Source organism: Camelus ferus, chromosome 4 (assembly GCF_009834535.1).
Source record: "Camelus ferus isolate YT-003-E chromosome 4, BCGSAC_Cfer_1.0, whole genome shotgun sequence".
NCBI lineage: Eukaryota > Metazoa > Chordata > Mammalia > Artiodactyla > Camelidae > Camelus > Camelus ferus.
Window position 1 is genome coordinate 6556559 of NC_045699.1, and position 21274 is coordinate 6577832.

The 21274-nt window shown below is 47.8% G+C and overlaps 1 protein-coding gene across 1 annotated transcript in view; it reads right to left on the reverse strand.

Annotated features, from left to right (window-relative positions):
• DAPK1 (death associated protein kinase 1) overlaps positions 1-21274 on the reverse strand; it is a 180496-nt gene that overhangs the window by 55621 nt on the left and 103601 nt on the right. Inside the window, 3 exon segments of the mRNA XM_032477475.1 lie at positions 42-90; positions 261-390; positions 2053-2191. Coding sequence (XP_032333366.1) covers positions 42-90; positions 261-390; positions 2053-2191 — 318 coding nt within the window.

The window sequence follows — 21274 nt, forward strand, 5'->3', positions numbered from 1 at the left end:
ATAAATCAGAAAGATGACAACACCAAGGGCACGCTCCTTACCACATGTCTGCCTCAAGACCCAGAGGTTCATAGTTGACTATCTCGGGAGCTAAGAGGAAACAGACACACATTTAGTCTTGGAAGGAAGTGAACCAACCGATTCTAATCTCCACGTATAAACCAGAAACATGTACCAGGGAAGTGATGCCACGGCAGGGAAGACTTTGCCAGCATAATGATTAAGAGAAATGAATGACCACCAGGAGTAAAGAAACTTACCAACAAATTCTGGTGTCCCAAATATGTTTTTGAATTCATTGCCAAAGTCAATTTTATGAGCCAACCCAAAGTCGATGATCTTAATCCGAGGTTTGGGAACATTTCTATCCAGAAGCATTATGTTTTCGGGCTTTAAAAAAAAGAAAAATAGTAGAGCAATGTTCACAGCAGTGTTACTTACAATAACCAAAAAGGAGAAATAACACCGTCATCTCCTTCAGATGAATGGATAAACAAAACATGGTCTGGAATGGAATATTACATGGATGAACCCTGAAGACATGCTAATTGAATTAAACTGGTCACAAAAGGAGAATTACTGTATGATTCCACTTACATGAAGTACCTAGAATAGGCAAAATCAGAGTGGTGGATGCCTTCAGCTGGGAGTAGGAGGGTTGGGGAGTAAGTGTTTAATTGATACATCATTTCAGTTCGGGAGGATCAGTAAGTTTCAGAAATAGATGGTGGTGATGGTTGCACAACAATGTGAATATACTTAATGCCACTGAACTGCATACTTAAAAATTAGGTTACGATGGTAAAATTTAGGTTATGTTCATTTTGCCATAGATTAAAAAAATATATGATATGTTATGCTGAGGACAAGATGGCAGAGTGGTCTTCCTCTCCTCTGGAAAGACAACCAAACAAATAGGGATAAAAGGGTAGTTGCAAGAGAACATAGGGAAAAATAATGTCTTGGTTTAGGTTCTCCTAGGAGCAAACCTTGACAGGGAATCGGGTGCCTTTCGTGGGACTTACATGGGAGCGGGCTCCAGGGAATACTTGTTAGAGGAATGGGGAGACAAGAAACAAGGAAGGAAGCTGATACAAAGTGTCTTATCAAGGTGGGAGTGACTGGCACACAATCCCTTTGGAGGACTTGGGGAGAAAGAGTAGCACTCAGAATTTTCCACCCTGAAGCACGAGGGAGTTGGGGTATTTATCCACCATCTCCCCAGTCTCCACTGCTAAGAGCTGCTTCAGTGAGTATTTATCCTTTGGCACTTCCAGCTCCCAGCAGCAGTCTTTGGGATGTGTCAGTGAGTGCTGGGGGGGATCCGGAGGGAGTCTTGGCAGCTCTGCTACAGTAAGATGGAGAAAATCTTCCCTTCTCTTAAGTCTTATCCTAGCTCCAGGGATCTGAATCGTTCACTTGGCAATCAGTCATGGTGCTTTGTGATAATCTTCTGCCTTGGACTGTACCCTGAATGTCACCTCTGTTGCCCATATGTATGTCTTCCCCTCCCAAAGAGACCATAACCTCTGTGATGGATGGGAGTATGTGTGCCTTTTTCTATCTCTGATAATGCCTCGCCTCCAGCCAGGCAAAGACCCCAATTAGCCAGTCTCAGAGTTTGGCTTGACTGATTGCCAGAGATTGACCGAGAGGGACAGTGGCTATCAAGACACCTTCCATCTTGTATGCCCTGCAGCCACACGAGGAAGGAAACCGGGCAGCCAGTGGCTACTCCTGGCTGAAAATACCCCATAACCAACAGGAGCCCCCTTGCCTAAAGACCTGGCTGGTTAAGACCCCTCAATTGTTCCCCAAGGATTCTCAAATGCAATCATTTATCTTAATTCTCAATCCCAAAAAATGGCTAGGCATTTCTGTAGTAAGCATGCATTACATATTTGCTGGTTTATATTGATAATTTCATTTGTTAAGCCCATCTAGGAAAAAAGCACGTATCTCTTTCAGATGCCTCAATTTTTCTTAGCAAGCCAACAACCAAGGCCTTGTATGTGTAAGCTGCTATCTGGTTTACACCGAGCAACAACGTACCTTAAGATCAAAGTGGGCAATCTGAAGGGAGTGCAGGTAGTAAACACCATTAAGGATTTGTTTGAGAAATTCGGTTGCTTCCTCTTCAGTCAAAGATTCCTTTTCAGCTAAGAAGTCAAACAGCTCGCCACCTGCAACGCTGAAAACGGGGAAGCAGAGGTTACTGGTGACAGTCCTGTCCCATATTGATTTGTTCTCTCATAAGACGATTCGCTCGCTCAAATTTCTGGCAAGAAAACAGCCTGAGGACATGTTAAAACTGCTAAGCGAGCAATCAGAACTCTCTGTGCTTCTCACCATTGGATGAGAATTCTGCATTCAGGTACATTTATGCTTGAAAGCACTTGGGTAACACCTTCCAAATGCGCTAGGTTCACAAATAGGGAAGGGAGCAGAAATGCGATGGGGGAAGAAATGCATCTTTCAGACATCTTAATTAAACTTATTTAGAGGTGAAGTCTTTTTTTTTTTTTAAGTAGATTTTTTCTGGGAGATACTCATAGACAGAGTGCAGTCTGTCTCACTCAGAAGGGAGAAAGGCTTAGGAGATTCACATTCCATAGGCAGAATGCGGCCATCTCAAAAGGCAAGAGGGAGAGAGGCCATGAGGCGAGGGGTTTAGTTGTTACGAGCCAGGTAATTTCATATGCTAAGGAGCAGGAGGATTATTCCAACTATGTTGGGGAAGAGCCGAGGATTTCCAGGAATTGGGCCCCCTGCCCACTTTTTGGCCTTTTATGGTCCACCTGGGAACTGTCATGACACCTGTGGGTGTGCCATGAGGCTCAAGGTCAACTGGAAGTTGAATCTTCTGCCATCTTGGTTCTCACCAGTTTGTCCTGCCCTCAACTGCTGTGTCTAGAGGTGAAGTCTTAACTCACTGATGTAAAAAACAAAAAACAAAAAAACTACAAGCCAACTTTGTACAGAATTTATAGAATATATCTTCTTAGCCCAATCAGAGACCACTTGGGAAGCTCAGAATCTGTATGTTAGTCAATTAAAAACATTTTTTGTTTGTATGTTTTGTATTTGTAGATATGTAAATACACCTGTATTTATAAACATCACATTTAATAATTAATTTAACAAATACCTTAACTAATAAGAATAAACATGCACCAAATCGAGGTGCCCGTGGCTGTCTGAGGATTTACTGAATCTGTGTCCCTGGCCAGGCTGTAAATCCCAGGAGGGCAGCGGTCAGCCCCGCCACTGCTGGCCCGCTGTGCGGTGTCCCCACTTCCTGCACAGGGCCAGGCACACAGCAAGAACGCGAAACTTTTTAATTAAGTGGATGAATCCACAAACTCCCCTAAAGAATCCACGGTAGTGATTAATGGCAAATAACAGGGAACTTTTAATAAGAGTTTTTATAAGTTAATCTTTATCGAGTTTAACCATACATTCACAACATAATAATTAACTGCAATTATGCGCATAAGCGCTGTGTGCAGTATCTTTCTTTCAGCAAGACAGCTCCATAAACACACCTACCACATCTACATGCAGAATAAGAAAACTGGGGCTCACGAGATTAACGACAGAAAAGCCGTTTTCTTAAAGAAAACTTCCAGATCCCGCCCCTTCACCCTCCAAGTCAGTGTTTTTCTGAGCCTGGCCGAGGGTCCACTGGCATCAGAATTGCTCAGGGTGTTTTAAATATGCAGATCTGGGGCCTCAGTTCCAACCTGCTACATGCTTTTCCAAGATCGGGGACCAGGAAACACAGCATGTTCAAACAGCACCCCAGGTGATTCTCAGCACACTCAAAATTGAGGACCATTTTTCAAAGTCTTAATTACATCCTCCTGCTGCAAGGCCTCCCTCTGATATTTAACATCAGGATGTTTATCTGGAGGGGAGGGGCAAGGTGACTCCACCCCTGGGACCATCTGCCATATGTCGTGTGGCAGAGCCTAAGGCAGTCAGGAAGGCTGGAGCCCCGCCCAGGGTTGGGGAGGCCCGTCGCTGGTGCAGCAGCTTTCCCCGGGAAGTGGTCTCCCCACCTGCACCCTCCCGGCCCCACTGCCCTCCCTGCACTGGCTCCCCCTTAACTCCGTGGAGCCTGCTGCTTCTCACTTTTTTGTCTTCTTTATTCTCCTTAAAACCAACAAAACAGGGAGACGGAATCCTCAACTACAGGATACAAAAGGAGGAAAAAAATGGTAAATTGTGAACTAATGCGGACAAAGATGCTCTGTCATCTCTTTGCTCCTTTTCTCTCTGGCCCTCACGGCCATCACTCAGTTGCCCTCAGTATCATGGGCCGCACAGTAGGGGGGTGGTCCAGCGTTGACACAGCCAACTGAAACCTGAATTCTGCACCCGAAAGGTTATTTCTTCTTGCTGAACCTCATTTTCTCATCAAACAGGAATGCTAGGGCCTATTCCTTTGAGGGTTTGGGGGATTCATGATAATAAACACACGTGAAGCGCGTGGCGGGCAGGTCTGGCACGAGGCTGAGGCCCAGTAGGGGAACCAGTGCCACGGTAAAGGAAGACTGCCAGGCCCCCGCCCTCAGGTCAGGCATCAGGTCAGGCATCGGCTGGAAGCGCCCCTCCTGCCCTGCTTCTCCCCCTCCCTCTCTCGCATCCTCTGGTCCGGCTTAACCACTGTACTCCCAGGAGGCAGGGTGGGGGCGGGGTGGGGCCTGTCCTCTCTGCCTCCCTTCACAGGCTTCTCTGCTCCCCCTCGATCACATGGACTGCTTCTGCTTTTAAGATGTTCTAAGGTTCCTGGGGTTCGGCTGCTAGGTGTTGGGGTGCATCCTCCAGTGCCCTCACAGCTACGTGCGGTGTGGGGGCCTGAGTCCTTGCTAGGACCCCCACGGCCGCCCAGGCCAGGCCTGCGCTCTTCTCCTCTGGCTGGCTTTCCTCCCTCAAGTCTAACCCAAGCTTCCCTCAGGTCAATGAAGAGTGGCCTGTTTCATTCTCCTGAGGGCTCCAGGCTCTGGGCAGATGGCAGAGGGTGTGGAGACCCCGGTTCAGTTACCCATCCTTGCTGCACCTGGGACTCCTCTTCAGTAAAATGAGGGATGCCCCATAGAGTTGTTCTGAGGTGTCAGGACATGGAGAGCCTCTCAGGGGTCAGCAAATGCTGCTCTCTTTCTCCTTGTCTGGCTCCAAACCTCAGGTCCTCCCGCAGCAGCAGTGGTGTGCTGGTCCCTGCTTAACAACGGGCTCTCTGGGGTCGGGGTGGGGCAGAGTCCGTTCCCGAGGTGTCATAGTCCCACCAGGGTCATTTCAAGCTACCCACGTGATGGCGGGGACCGTGGAGTTGGGAAGGGACATGCACACAGGCATTCCGGACTTTCCAAAGATGGTATAACAGCATCTCACGCCACCTGCTCTGGGCTGTCATCTCGCATCTGTGGCTCCACCCCCTGGAATGTGGGCAGGCCCTGTGACGGCTCTGACCAGTAAGACACAGCCGAGTAACACTGTGCCACTCCGCTGTGGTTCTTCACGGGCCCGGGACTTCCACATCCTGCCTCTTAAAGTCGTCATGTAAGATGTGTGATGACCCTGAAACCACCCCGCAGTGTGGAGAAAGCCTGGAGGATGAAACAGCCCATAAAGAGAGAAAGAGGCCAAGGAGCACTGAGCAAGAAAGGAATCTTGGAAGTGGACCCTCCGGTCCAGATGAGGCCACAGAGGTCAGACGGTCCATCTGGTCCTTCCCCAGTTCCTGACCCACAAAATATGACAGTCATTTTAATCCGCTGGGGTGGGCACCATGAGCACCGCCCACAATCCCCTTGGAGGAAGGGCCTGTGGTCCCCATTGCGGGGGTGGGGTCAGCACAGGCTCCAGCCCCAGCCCTGCAGGCTCGCCTCTGGTAACATCCTGTCCTTTCCCTGGAAGCCACAGCCAATGGCTACTGTGGGACCACAGAGCTGGGGTCGACTCGCTTCTAGAAATGGATACGAAATGTCATAGGCTTCGTGGGCCATAAAGCTTCTGTCACAATTGCTCAGCTCTATCCACGTGGTGTGAAAGCAGCCTTAGATAATATGTCGCTGAAGAGGTGGAACCATGCGTGTTTCAATAAAACTTTATTTACAAAAACAGGTGGCCACCTGGATTTGGAAGACATGTGAGTTTGCCCACTCTGATGCAAAAGCCAGGTCATCTCAGGCCAATCTGGGGCAGCTCTCAAGGGTCGTTCTGGCTCCAGAACCCTGTAGGGCTGGCTGAGCTGCAAGGCAGTATGACTTTCTCTGCCCACTCCTGGCTCCTCCCCCTCCCTTGGAAGACCTGCTTCTAAGGGCAGCTCTTAGGCAACATCTTTCATACCTTCCCCATCTCTGAGTCTACCTCCCAGGGGACCCACCCTGCACCCCACTGAATGTGGGCTAGTTTGTTATGCAGCGATAGATGACCAGAACACTCAGCAGCTTGACTGGGTCTGTTTACTTGGTTCAGCCGACGGAAATCAGGTTTGCCTTTCTCCCCGCCTGGCCACCTCGTGCCCTATTCAGTCTTCCTGTCCTGAGTAACTCAACTCCAATTGTGCTTCCCGACCACAGAAGTGAGAATGGGGAACAACCCTGGAGCCTGCAGAGTGAGGGACCAGACTGCAAAGTGGCAGCGCCCTGATCAAGACCAAGAGAAAGGAGGCAGGCATTGTCTCTGATTTTCTCCATCTACCCATTCAAATCCCATGCTGTTCACGATGAGGTCCACACCATCACTTGTGCTGGGAGCCAAATTCCAACTAGACATCAGGAGGGTCAGGATGGCCCCATCTCAACGCGCCTGGACCCATCACTGGTTTCCTGACGCCCTGGAGGCCCTACTTATATTCTCATGGTCCTTCAAGCCAAGATGGGAAGGCAGATGTTTTAGCCATGAATCTCCACTTGCAAAAATCTTTAGTCATCAATCAAAGCAACTGAAGCAAAGGCTGGGGATCGCGATAAGCATCATTTGTTAATTTACCTCCTGTTTGCCAACCACCCCATGCAAAATCTCAGAAGGCAGAAAGTGACTTGGAGATTTTTTTTCACATAGGAGCTTCCTCATACATGCTCAGAACCAGAACTCAAATGCTCACAATGCTGTGGTCATAGAGCAGAATAATGTTAACAAGGAGATCAGTCAAAAGCTCAGAGCTTCCACTCTTTGCTCCAAATTTTACATTTTGCTTAAGAGAAGGAAGATTGATGGAGGGAAAGATGAACAATCTGTGAAGCAAATTTAGAAAGCAAGATTCACCTCTTCTATTAGGTCTTTGAGTCAGAGTGTTTTAAATTATAGCATTAGCAGGGAAAGTGTGTGGCAGGCATACTAATAGGCATCGGCTGTTTTCATCAAGAGCTCTGGAAAATGTGAAGGTTCCCTCTCCTCCCCATGCCTTTTGCTACCACCAATGCCTCCCCTAAAAGCTAGCCACATCAGACTGTCATTAGGACACACTCCAGCTTTAAAGATGGCGGGCCTTCAGAGTCACATAAGAGAGCCTGGACCTGGGCACCCAGGCTCCCCACTCCACTCTGGCCTCAGGTTGTGAGAGGCTGGAAGGAAAGTAAAGAGGTCACCTCACTTCTTTGGACCTCCACATTGCTATCTAAAATGAGAGGGTTGAACAGCTGGGTCAAGTGATTCTCTAACCTTAGTGTACATGAGGTGGGAAGCCCCATGAAAAAGACCGGCAGGACCCCCAGGCAGGGCCACTACTTTCCTGCCAGCGCCATCTGGTTCCTTGGCCCGGTGGCATTATCTGGCTTTTTGCCTCTATAAAATGGCTTGCTTCTAAGAAAGTGGAACTTACCCCTAAGATTCTATTGGTTCCCTGAGCTCACTCCTGATTGGTCCATTTGTAACACCTCATTTGCATAAAGCTCACTCCTGATTGGTCCATTTCTAAAAAGCTCCTTCCTGACTAGTCAACTTTGTTACATCTTATTTGCATATAATGTTGCAAAGTCTAACCTAGCAGCCTATAAAAGCCTGTGTAAACCTACAGACGGGGTCCAGAGCTTGAAGTGTTAACTCCTCTGGGCCCGCCAGTGTAATAAACCTGAGTTCTCCAACCCTCTGAGTGCTGCTTGGTCTCTCGTCAGAATTTAGGTTGCTGTCACAACTGAGCTGTAACATTGAGCTGTAACACACTTTGCTGCAACATACATAACACAAATCAGAGGAATTTGGCACAAATGCAATTCCCTGGAACCCACTTCCTGAGGTTCTGACTCAGCAGGTGGGGGAGCCCCAGAATCTGCATTTTTAACAAGTCCCTCAGGTGATCCTGACGCTCATGGACCACACTTGGAGAAGCCCATCTCTTGGGTCCCTTCCAGCTCTGATACTTTGAGGTTCTACGAGCCTGTGTGTGAAGGCAGCAGAGCTATGCTCCCAGCCACTTACCTTTCCTCCTGGGTGCACAGCTAACCTGCACTTCCCAGCTCCCTTGTGTCCAGGACTAGTTCCAGCCAGTGCAGCATGGACCAGAATGATGCAGCCCACTCTCAGGCCTGGCCCCAGAAATATCTCACACGATCCTCCACTCTCCCTCATCCCTCTCTCTTTGCCCACCTGAACACAGATGCCCCAGCAGAGGACCCCAAGGAGGACTGGGGACAGTAGAGACATCAAGTAGAAGGAATATGGATCCCTGAGTCAATGCTTGGAGGGGAGCCACCCAACCTGTTACCACCACATTGGATTTTGAGCAAGTGAGAAATACTATATTAAGCCACTGAGATTTTGTGGTTGTAATCTGCTCTAAATATAAATCTACTTCGTCAGAAGTAAAAATGCAAACCGTTTTTTTAAATTAAAATGAAAGGAAAGCAACCAATGCAAAGCCCAGAGTACACCACCTGCCCCAGTTATCGACTGCTGTGTAACAAATCTCCCCAGAACTTAGCGACTTTAGACACTGCAGTCATTTTATCATCTCTTAAGGTTTCTATGGATCAGGAATCCAGGAAGAGTTGGGATGGGCAGCTCTGGCTCAGAGTCTGTCATGGGGGCGCAATCAAACAGTGCCTGAAGCTGAAATTCCAGGTGTGCTGGAGCATCTGGGACTGTCTGAGCCTCTCTCTCCATGTGGCCTCTTGTCTGCATGTGGTCTCTCCATTTGGGGTAGTATGGGCTTGGCAGACTCAAGACAAGTGGACCATTTACATGGCAGTTCAGGGCACCAGAGCAAGTGTTCCAGCAAATCGGGTGGAAGCTACCTAAGAAGTTGCAGAGCATCAAAAGAGAGTCACAGCTCATCCAGATTCCAGGGGAAGGGACTTAGAACTCATCTTGAAGGGGAAATTTCAAGGGTCCAGGCAGACATGGAGGACAGCAGATGATGCTGCAGCCATCTTTGGAAACTGTCATGTCACGCTAACTCTGACAGATGAACAGCAATTCTCAATCTTATTTCTCCTACGTGCGTGGTTTTTAAGGGCTGGGTGCAGGCAGTTGTATCAGTGCACTAGGGCTGCACTAACGGGGTGGCTTCAAAAAACAGAAAATGATTGTCTCACAGATCTGGAAGCTAGAAGTTCAAAATCAAGGCATCAGCAGGGCCTCACTCCCTCTGAAACCTACCGGGGACTCTTCCTTGCTGCTTCCTAGCTTTTACTGATCTGCCAGCAACCTCGGGCGTTCCTTGGTCATCCATGCATCACTCAAATCCTCTGCCTTCACGTAGCCTTTCTCTCTGTGTCTCTCCAAACCACCTTCCCACTGTGCATATCTGTGTCTATGCCCAAGTTTCCCCTTTCAGGTAAGGACACCAGTCGGACTACATTAGGGCCTCATTTTAGCCTGATTCCACCTGCTAAGGCTTTGTTTTTGAACAAGGGCACATTGTGAGGTACTGGAGGGTAGAGCTTCACTGTATCCTTGTCGGGAGGGTGGGGTGGGGCACAGTTCAACCCACTACAAGTAGTAACTGCCCACAGGCTACAAACAAAATTTTACAGGATGGATAAAGCAACTCAAGAAAAGGAGAGGAAGCAACAAAGAGGGAAGACAATTAGACACCACTGATGTTTTGTTAGTCTTGCTGTCAGATTCTCCTATGAGTGAGGGGTTCATTCTCACACTATTATAAAAGACTTTTAATTTCAGGTCAGAAAAATGTGGAGAGAAATGCAGATCTGCTCCCATTCTGAAGTAGTTGCCCCAACACCTGGAGATGATTCTTCTTTGAAATCTAACCCTCCTGGTGGACCGTGCTGTGAAGCTGTGAGGGGAAGTGCCCAACCACTTCTTGGCTCTGCCTCCAAATAATCCAGAAATTAAAACTCAGTGCTCCACTGTCATCACGGAGGGCTGAATGCTGTTTCTTGTTCATCTAGGGGAAGTCCTGAAGGGTTTTCACATTCTCACCTCTCACACTCTAATTCAAACTCCCCGGGTAACTGAAGACTTCGTGGAACGCAAAACAAAGGAAAGAAACAGTACAATACCCTCCTTTTTGCATCTGTGAAATAGGTGTGAATTGAATTTTACTAAGTAGATTAGGGGTTTGAGAACACCAATCTTTGGTTACCTACTGTTGCCTCAAGTCACATAAATAATACAGGAGTTTCTGAATGCTTCCTCTAGAATTAGCCCTGCCGCCTCTGCATCCAAAATGCCAACTCCATCTGCAAAACATTTGCTGTCTGTTTTCACCTCAAATTCAAGTAACAGCTTAAAAGGAGCTCTGGGGATTCTCATGGAAAAGAATGCCTGGCACTCAAAATTCATGGGGGAGGTGATCTTTCATTTTTACCCAGGGAGGTGGTGTAAAAAGCCAGCTGGAGACTTCCGAAGGTTTCTAGAATGAAATCCCTAAAGGAAGCAAAGAGCTCGAGTTAAAAAGCATTGGAGGCAGGCATTATGGGTTTCAACCTGGACTCTGTGACCTCAGAATATAGGCTGAGTTACTTTCTGAGGCTCAGTTTCTTTGTTTATAGAGTAGGAATATTAATACCTACTGTTTCTTATTACTGGGGATGACGGAGATAATGGGCTGTAGGATACACGTGTCTGGCATGCAGTTAAGCGTGTTAGTGTCCATGCATCCATCCTTGGTCTTACTCCTCTTAGCCACAGGTGTTTGGGTGAGGAAAACCCTTGAAGCTACTCTCTGGGTATCTCTTGTCCAGATGCCATCACATGGCATGGGATTCTGAGGCGGCTCTCAGGCTAACAGTAGAAAAATGCGGCAGTCTCGCTCACGGTTACATGGAAGAGTCTTCCTGAAATGGGAAGACATTCCTGGGGCCAAAAATCTGGGGAAGAGGTGGGTTCTTAGAGATGAAATGGATAAATTGGAAGGGTGCCTTGGCTCCGTTTCCTTGGGTCTGGATGTAGCGGAATCTAGACACACTTGAGAGCAGCTGGGGGTGGGGGGTAAGCAGGGCGGGGCAGAAGGCAGTGCTGGCAACCCCAACCCAACCCCATCTAGTGTGACCCTAGTTCCCTCGTTCCTGTCCAGCCTCAACTGTGCAACAGGAAATTAAAGCCCCAAGCCTTTTCTTGCTTAGGCAAAAGTGTTAAGGGAATGCTGAGGCTTGTATGGAGGTGAGAGTTCAAGGGAAGTTCAAGCTCATGGGCCAAAGTGACCACCACTCTCAGACCCCACCTCCTTCTGGCCCCTGCATGGCCCATCTGGTAGATGTGGGCTTAGCCAGAGGGATGGCATGGTCCCTTACAGAAGCTGTTCCACGTGGGGAGAACTGCACTTTAACTTGGTCTCTTAAAAATATTATACCAGAAGTACATGCATACATTCTCCTTAAGAAAAATTAACATCGGGGGAGGGAAATAGCTCAGTGGTAGAATGCTTGCTTAGCATGCACAAGGTCCTGGGTTTAAGTCCCAGTACTTCCACTAAGAAAAATAATAATAATAAAGACTGAAGAAAAATTAGCATCCATATACAAAACTAAAGTTCCTTTTATCTACCCTCCTCCTCAGTCCTAACCCTCTCCCTCTCTTCCTTCCCCTATCTCCAAAGTACAGATGGTTCCAATTCAACTTAAGGATTTTTCAACTTTATGACGGTGCAAAAGCAATAAGCATTCAGTAGAAACCGTACTTCGAGGTTTGAATGTTTACCTTTTCCGGGGTTATCGATACCTGGTATGACCCTCTCCCCTGAGGCTGGGCAGCCCCAGCTCCCAATCCGGCACGTGATCACTCGGGAAACAGACCGATGCTCACAGGGTACCATGTTGCCAGCATTTATTGCACATTGTGTTTTACGTTTCAAATCCCATCCTATCTACAAAATGCCCATCTGTGTCTCCTGCTTCTGGTGAGAAGAAGAGGAAGGTAATTGTGCTGAAACTCAAGACAACACCCAACTGCGCGTGTTCTGAGCACGTGTAAGGGTGGCCAGGCTAAGCTGTGGCGCTCGGGAGGTTGGGTGTATTAAATGCATTTTCAACTCACAGTGGGTTTATCGGGACGTAACCCCATCATCCGTCAAGGAGCATAGCTACACACACTGTAAGGCATACGGTGTACAGCCCAGCAGAACTTTCCATATACGCTCCGTTTCATCTACACTTTAAGAACATAAATGGTACCAGACCGTATGCCCTGTTCTGCAGTTTGCTAGCTCATGTCAGCAGTGCCTGTTGATACAGAGCTCCTGTGTCCTCCTTTCTAGATCAGAGTTCACTCAGCCATTCCCCAACTGAGGGCTTCCTGTTGTTTCCAATTTTTCACTGTCACAAAGTACAAGGTGATGATTTTTTGTGTGCCTGCTTCCTCTGAAACTGTGAGGGTTTTTCTCGGCCCCAGGACATACAGCCCAGTTTGGAATTTCTGGGTCATGGGTCACGTCTGGTTGTTAGAATCAGCTCTGCTCTTCCAGCCGCAGTGGATGAACGTGGCAGGGAACCACAGCATCGCTTGCTCGGTTATTATCACTTTGGGCCAATTTGATGGATGAAATAAAGGAATCACTGTTTTATCCCACATTTCCCTGCTTAGTAGAGAGATGGACTCTTTTGTATTAAAAGACTAATCATATTTTATATGTTTATCAGCCTTTTGTACTTGAGTGGGTGTAAACCGTCCACATCCTTTGCTCATTTTTCTATTGGACTGTCTTTGTTTTTGATTTTAATGGATTGATAGGTGTTCCTTACATCCCCCTCATACTAGACCTGGCTCTTTTAAGATTCCAAATGTTTTCTTCCACTCTGTCATTTCCTCTTTTGCTTGGCTTAAAGTGTTGTTTTCTTAAACAGAAGTTCTAAATTTGGATGCAGTCCAATGTATCACTTTTGTAGAAATCAAGATTTTCTAAACCAAATGTGAGGACAATGAAACAGCAGGTGGAGTTCAGGAGCTGTGTGATCCAGGGCACAGTACTTAATCCTTCTGCACTTGCAGATACTAACAATGGGTGCTTGTGAGCCCAGAGAGGTAGATGGACTGTCAAAGTTTTTTCTGGACTACTGTTCCCTGCATGTCTCCACACTGGGTGCTACCTAAGGGCAGCACGACTTCCAATTGAGTCCCTGAACCCATCACAGTGGTTAAGTGGCACTCCGGGAACCGATTACGTGCACCACTTCCCAACTCTACTTTGAGTGACATCATGGCAGAACTGGAGATTGGCCACGGTGGGATCTGCACCAAAGAAGTAGACAAACATTAGCAATCAGGGTTTTTCTTGCCTGGAGAGCCGGTTGTTACACATTTACCAGCACAGCACTGACAGCAATGCCCTGGGCACAGCTCTCTCCCTGCACACAGCCTTCAGCTGAGAGCTCCTGATCCGATGCACAGACCACTCTAGATAGAAAGTTCTTCTCCGGTACACCTAGTAACACAGGTCCAGATTCTCCCTTCCAGAACAGAGGTCAACAAACTTTTTTCTGTAAACTCAGGACACAGAATATAAGTCACGCTGTGACCTACACAACCATCCTTCCCTGTTTAAAAATGGTTCTCACACAACCCTGGGTCTTTTCTTCTCAACCCTAGGATTCTTCCAAGGTTGTTCTTAAAGTCAATCCCAAATACTGGTGAAGTGATTTAAGAATGTTTCTAGAATCTGCGTCACTGGGCCTCTGTAGCTGGGATGGGCAAGGACACAACAGCCCAGTTAATGTCAGGAAAAGGTACAGAAATCTGGACTGATCCAGATGCTGTGTGATCCAGGGCAGGGCACTTAACCTCTCTGGGCCTCTGGCAGAATAAAGATGGCTGCCAGTTCTTTGACCCAACCCATTGGGAGCTGTGGTCTCTGTCTCCTCGCCTTGCACCTGAGGAGGCTCTGCGTCTGCTTGACCAACAAAAGATGCCACAAGTGATGCTATGTCAGTCTTAAGACAGTGGCAGCTTCTACACCTGTTTGGAATCCTTGCCCTAGGAGCCCTGTTGCTGTCCTGCAGGAGAGCCCAGGCAGCTCCATGTGCACGCAGGCCCAGCGGAGCGGACTGAACTCCTGGCCGACAGTCCGCACCCCCTTGCTCGTCAAGGGAGAGAGTGGTCTCAGAAGGGGTCTTCCAGCCCCAGGCAATCGCCCAGCTGATGCCACAGGGAGCAGGGAGGAGCTGGCACAGCTGAGCCCACATCGTAGATTCATGGTCAAAACGAAAGACTGCTGCCATCTGAAGTCACTTTAAGGGTTGGGGTGGTTTGCTATGCAGCAAAAGCCATCCAGAATGGGGCCTCAGAACCCCACCTCCTTGGGCTTTTGTGAGGATTCACTGCCTGGCACATAAAAGGTCCTCAATAATGAGGATGACTATTCAGGAAAAAACACAGCTGCTTGCATTCCCCTCCAGGGACAGGGGAGATGTTTAACTTCGTTGTCTTAGAGGGTCTGCGCCTCGGGCTGAGCTTCCTAAAGGGGCTGATGTAAGTTTTCATGGCTTTCATTTTGTTAAACGAAAAGCACTTAGCATGGAGTATAACATAAAGCGGTTGCTCTGGAAACGTCAAAAATCTTTCAGCTGTGATGCTCAAAAACTTTCACAAAAGCTCTAACTCATCTCACACCTCCACTCCCCACCCAGCCTGCAGCCCACCAGGTAACCACTGCACCCAGGTGGCTCCCCTTCCTGGGCACACTCTTCCAGAATTAACCATTTCACGTCAGTTCTTTTGCCTCCAGGCGCCTCCAAGATTCAAGAACGCCTGACTGGTAACTGACAAGAAGACCTGAAATGGTATTGGGTAAATGGCGAGCTGGTCTAGGTGCTTTCAGGGACCTACACTTCACGCACCAGGGAACAAACTTGTTAGCTTTGCTGGCTGTGGCAAGAAAAGGAAGATTCCAGCCTTGCACAAAGACATGCATTTGGAAACAAGATAGGACCCCCAAATGCTCCCTTGCCTCAAAGATCCGGTCTTCTACTGTCATGAAGGACTAATCTGTGAAGCTGGGTTAAAATATGGCCTCTGTGGAAAAAAAATGAAGTCTTTAAAGCAATCACTTTCATTCATGAATGAAAGCGCAGAATCAGGACTTTCTTTCAGTAACCACAATGGAGACAGGATGCTGGACTGGTAAACAGAAAATGCTTCGCGGTTTATCAGTACAGCAGGCACGACACAGGGGACCAGACCACATCACTCAGCTGCTAAGGAGGTGGCAGTCGTTGCGGACACAGCGTAATGAGCGACTGTGCTCCAGCCCGAGTGGTCCTCTGACTCACCACCCTACCCCCTCACGCTGAAATGACCACACGCTCAAGTTCAAGGCCAAAGGAGAGAGCTGCAGTTTGCTGAGCAGACTGTCAAACAGGAGGCTGCAGTTCTCAGCTAGACACAGTGCTAAAAAAAAATCCCTATTATTTTTTAATTGAAGAAGCTCTATGTGGAATATAATGAGGCATTTATAAAACAAGCCAACAAACCAAAACCATTTTGGTTTCTCTCTTCCTCTCTCAGGAATCAGAATCTATTTGCCCTCCACCATTGACAAGATCAAAATTATTATGACTCTTGAAAATACGCTACCGGTAGAGAACAAACTTATGGGTACCAGGTACTGCAGGACGTCTTAACGTAGGCGGTCATCACACCTACCGTGGATTAACATGAGCCACAGCCTCCCACCCCCAACTCCAAGCACCCACTCATTTTCTGATCGCCTGCTTGCATTTTCTCCCATATTGGATAGAGAGTGAAGGGACGGGGGAAAGAGGAATGGATGGGGGAGGAAATGGAGAAATATGCCAAGTAGATAAAATCAGCTTAAAGCTTCCAGAAACCTCCTAGAAACAAAAATGATGGAGTACAGCCGTCCAGGAAGGAAGACAGGAAAAAAGTGTAAAACAGCAAGAATGAAAACTGCTGCAGAACAACGGCTCGATGTGCTTCCCAAATAATTCCACGAGACCGAATGATGCTCTCGGAGAGAGGAAAGGGTGTGCATGCTGCGAGCCCAGCACGATGTCTGGAGGACGTCGGGATTCTGAGTTAGAGATGAGGAGCCCCAGATCTGGAGGCATCAGGCCTCCGTTCTGATGGGGGGGGGGAAGGGAGGGGAGAACGGGAGAGTCAAAGTGTCCGCTCCAAGTGAAATTATAAACAAATTCAGATGAGAAAAGAAAAAAAATGTGACAATGAATATATATATGTATGTTCATGTATAACTGAAAAATTGTGCTCTACACTGGAATTTGACACATTGTAAAATGATTATAAATCAATAAAAAATGTTAAAAAAAATCATTCCAGAGAATTTCACCAAAAAAGAAAAACCCAAGATACTCTTTCTTACTAGGATTTATCTCTTTTATTCCGGAATTTCTCCTTGAATTTTACGAAAGACTTCTTTCTGTCAAATCAAAATGCTGGGTTGTTGTATTTTCCGGGACAATAAATTTCACAAAGCTTGTGTTGGGAAAAAAAAAAAAAATCAGATGAGAAAAAGCAGACGGTAGCACGTGAGAAAGGGAAGCCAGGGTCAGAGGAGAGCCTCAGCCATTGTGCTGGGGATGCAGGGTGGATTTGAAACCTGAAGCACAAGTGGTCCCCATCCGTCCCCATCCTAAGGATGGCAAGTAGTCCTGGCCCCCCATTTCAGGAGAGAGGCGGAATCTGGAGAATATTCAGGAAACATGACGCCAACAATGAGGGTGATACACATGAGGTGGATGGTAAAGACTGCCCATCCCTGAGGGCCAGGAGATGCAGGGAGGCTGAGCACCGGTGGCCCCAGGGATGCAGGAATCCTAGCTGAGGTGGTTGAGGCAGGAAGCCCACTAGAAAGGCCACATGTGGCCTCCTGGGCACTGTGTCTCCGAGTTCACTGGGTTATCACACATGGGGCACAGGTACAAGGGCCCCAGCCCTCAGGTGTCTGGAGTCCAGAGGTGCCTGGCTAGACCCTAAGGATGGTTATCCTCAGCCACGAAGAGCCTCATCTGTTTACCCCAGGGCTTCCCGAACGGGCACCTGTGATGTGCACTGGGTCACGTGACAAATGGGATGCAGGCACCCTGTAAGTTGAGGGGGTGGCGGTGGGCAGAGAAAGTGCTGAGAGACAAGCTAGCCCCTCCTCCTGACACGTCCACACAGGCTTCTTGAACTAGAGCATGTACTCACGTAAAAGGAAACAAGAAACTCAACAGCAAGACTGCCCACAGCCTACAACAAGCCTCTTTCTACTTTAATGGCTCCAGGCCAAGCTTCGGAGACCCACAGAAATAATTAGGTCAGTTAAAAGTGGGGCAAACGGAAGAGCCGGGAAGCCGGACACCTCTTCAGCCTGGGTCATTATAAGCGGTGCGAGAACAAAAGGCCAGTGAGAAGGAAACCACGCTGGGACAGCCAGAGATGGAGGTTTATTCCAAAATCAAGGGCTCGTCCCGTTGCAAAGAAGGCAAGGCTATTATCTGGGGAAGCACAGGGATCCAGCTCCTCCCAGTCCTTGACTGGGTTTATTCTCTCTGACAATGCAGCCCACAGGGCTCAGGTGAAAGCTGCTGATGGCTGTTCACCACCTGGAAATCCCGGGCTGGAAGACCCCTGGCCCATCAGATCGGGGTACCGGCTGATCTGAAGGACAGCGTGGGCCAGGCTACCCCCAGGCGTGGAAAGCTGTGATTTAAAATGGGCATAACTGCGGGGAGGGTATATCTCAAGGGATAGAGCACATGCGTAGCATGCGCAAAGGTCCTGGGTTCAATCCCCAGCACCTCCTCTAAAAAGAAATAAATAAATAAACCTAATTACCTCCCCACCCTCCAGAAAAAAGTAAATTAAAAAAATAATAAAATTTAATGGGCGATACAGAATGGTCCTCCCATTAAGTTGGAGGATGGATCTGAGGAGGAGGGAGAGGCGGAAAAGGTGAGAGGTGACACTCTGGGCCCAGCAGGTGGGGATGCTCTCAGATCACGTGCTACCTCAGCCTCAGCTTCCCTACTCCAAGCTCCAAAGAACCTGGCCACGGGCACAAGACAGAAGGGGAGTCAGGGGCAGAGGAGGGGCATGAGTTGAGTGCCTCCTACTGGCCACCTTGGCTCGTAAAGGGAGGAAAAGGAGGGAAGGCCTGAAACCAAGAGGAGAGAGCCAGCCCCGACCAGAGGCCTGGAAGAAAGATAATGATGGAATCTGGATCTTCCAACAGCATGATCAGCCTGGGGCCACGCCAGGCTTTGAGCAGGGCCAGCTCTCTGCAGAATGCTAAATGCTATACAGGGCAAAGGTGACTTGTGATCTTAGGAAAAGCTTTCTTTCTTCATTTGCATAAATGTTTACTGAGTACCTACCACGTGATGGGCTTTATTATACCAGGTGCCAATGACAATCAGCAGCTTTAATTTTAGCCACGTACCTCTGATTATCATTGGCGTCTAGCGTCACAACGTCAGGCATGTTGTAGGTTCTCCATTCCTGTCCCTTGGAATCCCATCAACTACCCTTCCATCCTCCTCTTTCCTCACCCTGTGCACCCAGCTTAAACACATGGTCCTATTAAGGCACAAGGTAGAAATGAGCTAAGGTGACAAGCTGCTCTGTTCTCAGGAGTGAAGGAAACTTTCACAGGTCACAAATGATACAGAGTTTTCGTTTTCTTATCCGCATCACCACTGTCGTAACTCTAGAAAAGCCCCTTACTGCTGTCCATCAGGACCTCCCCGCTGGTCCCCTTGACTGAATTCGACTTCAGCCGCTTTTATCAGGCACTGACTGTGCGCTACTATTCTCGCCCCCTTCTGGATGCTTGAGACAGAAAGACAAGTAAGTGAAATACTGGCACATCTCCGGAAAAGCTCACAGTTCATTATAGGGAATGACACATAAACATCTCAAACATAAGACAAGTGCTATCATCAACACACTTCTCAAAGGCGATGAAAACACACATAAGAAAGTAATTAAACCTAACTGGGGCGGGCAGGAAAGCCAAAGAGTGTGATATGCGGGCTGGGCTTTGACAGATGAGTAGGAGTTCTCTGGGTGGACAAGCTACAGTGTGAGAGGCAGAGGGTGCAGCGCAAGCAATGGGTTTGGGGTGCCTAGGAACCTGGCAAAATCTGCTAAAGGCAAGAGATTCTCTGTGAACCGTGCATCAGGCACAGAGGCAAAAGGGGTGCAGGGGAAGTGGCTGGATGTAAAAAGGGAGCTGGACATGGGTTCAAAGATCCTACACCGCTCTCTGGATCGTGGGCTTCATTCTGTGGGCAGGAAGCAGCCATTAGAGATGTTTCTAAGGCTTTATTGAGACATGAGAGACAAGACACACACCATACCACTGACCCTTTTTAAAGTTTGTAATTCAGTGGTTTTTAGTATATTCACAGAGCTGTGAAACTATCACCACCATCTCATATTAGAATATTTTCATGGCCCCAAAAGACTCCTCATTCTCTGCCACCAATACCCCACCTGCCCTAGGCAACCACTAATCTACTTTCTGTCTCTGCAGATTTGCCTGTTCTGGACATTTCATATTCATCACATCATACGATATGTCATCTTTTGAGACTGGCTTCTGTCACTCAGCATAATGCTTTAAAGCTTCATCCATGTTGTAGCATGTAATAGTACCTCTGTCTTTTCTCATTGCCAAGTAACAGTCCCTTGTATGGATATAACACATTTTGTTTATCCATTCATCAACTGATGGGATTTTATTTGTTGGTTTGTTGTTTGGTTTTGGGGGGGGGCGGATTTGGTTTGTTTGTTTGTTTATTTAGTGGAGGGACTGGGGATTGAACCCAGGACCTCATGCATGCTGGCACACACTCTACCACTGAGCTGTACCCTCCCCCATGATGGGACATTTGGATTGTTTCAATTTTTTTGGCTATTGTGAATAACGCTGCTGTGTACTCCGTGAGTAAGTGTTTGTGTAGACATATATTTCCATTTTTCTTGGATATAATCTGAGGGGGGGGGAAATGCTGAGTTATATGGTAGATCTATGTTGGAACATTTTGAGGAATGGCTAAAGTGTTTTCCAAAGCAGCGGAACCATTTTATACTCTCACTAGCAATGGAATTATGTTACATTACATTGCAATCGCATTGCAGTGTAATATTCTGCAAAATGTTTCAATTTCTCCAAAATCCCCACCAACATGTGATATTGTCTGTCTTTTCTATTATGGCCACCCTACTGGATATGAAGCGGTCTCACCATGGTTTTGATTTGTAGGGATATCTCAGGATGAATGACCTTGAACATCTTTTCACATGCTTATTCATCAAAGATTTTTAAGCAAGAGAAGTAGCTGTTTTATAATAAACCTGGGGGTGAGCTGGATGGGAGAAACACTACAGAGGATGTTGTCATAACTCAGGGAAGGGTTAATGAGGTGCTGGACCAGGAGAAAGTATGAGAACGGTAATAAAGAGAGGATTCAGGAGCTCTATCAGAAGCAGAACCCACAGGACTTGATGGAAGACTGGCTGTGGGGCACAGTGCGGAGTGAGGGGAGAAGGGAGTGGCAAGGTGGTGCCAGGGCATCCAGTCTGGGCAGCCAGGAAGACGGTGGTGCCATGACTCCACCGTCTGCTCTAGCACGGAGAGGGGAGAAGCAGATTGGGGAGGAGATTATGAGTTCAGTTTAGGACACGCTAAGTTTGAGGTACCGGGGGGAGATTCATTTGGGTGGAGACGCACAACGGGCAACTCGAGAAGCTATTGTGGGGCTGCAGAGAGACCCAGAGACACAGTTGTTGGGAAATCAACACACTGGGTGTGATGGCTGAGTGTCACAGGTTCCATATATATTAAAGAATTTTGCAAGTTAGGAAGCTTTGGTAGGAGTTCTTTCAGCAGCAAGGAGAGAAATCGAAG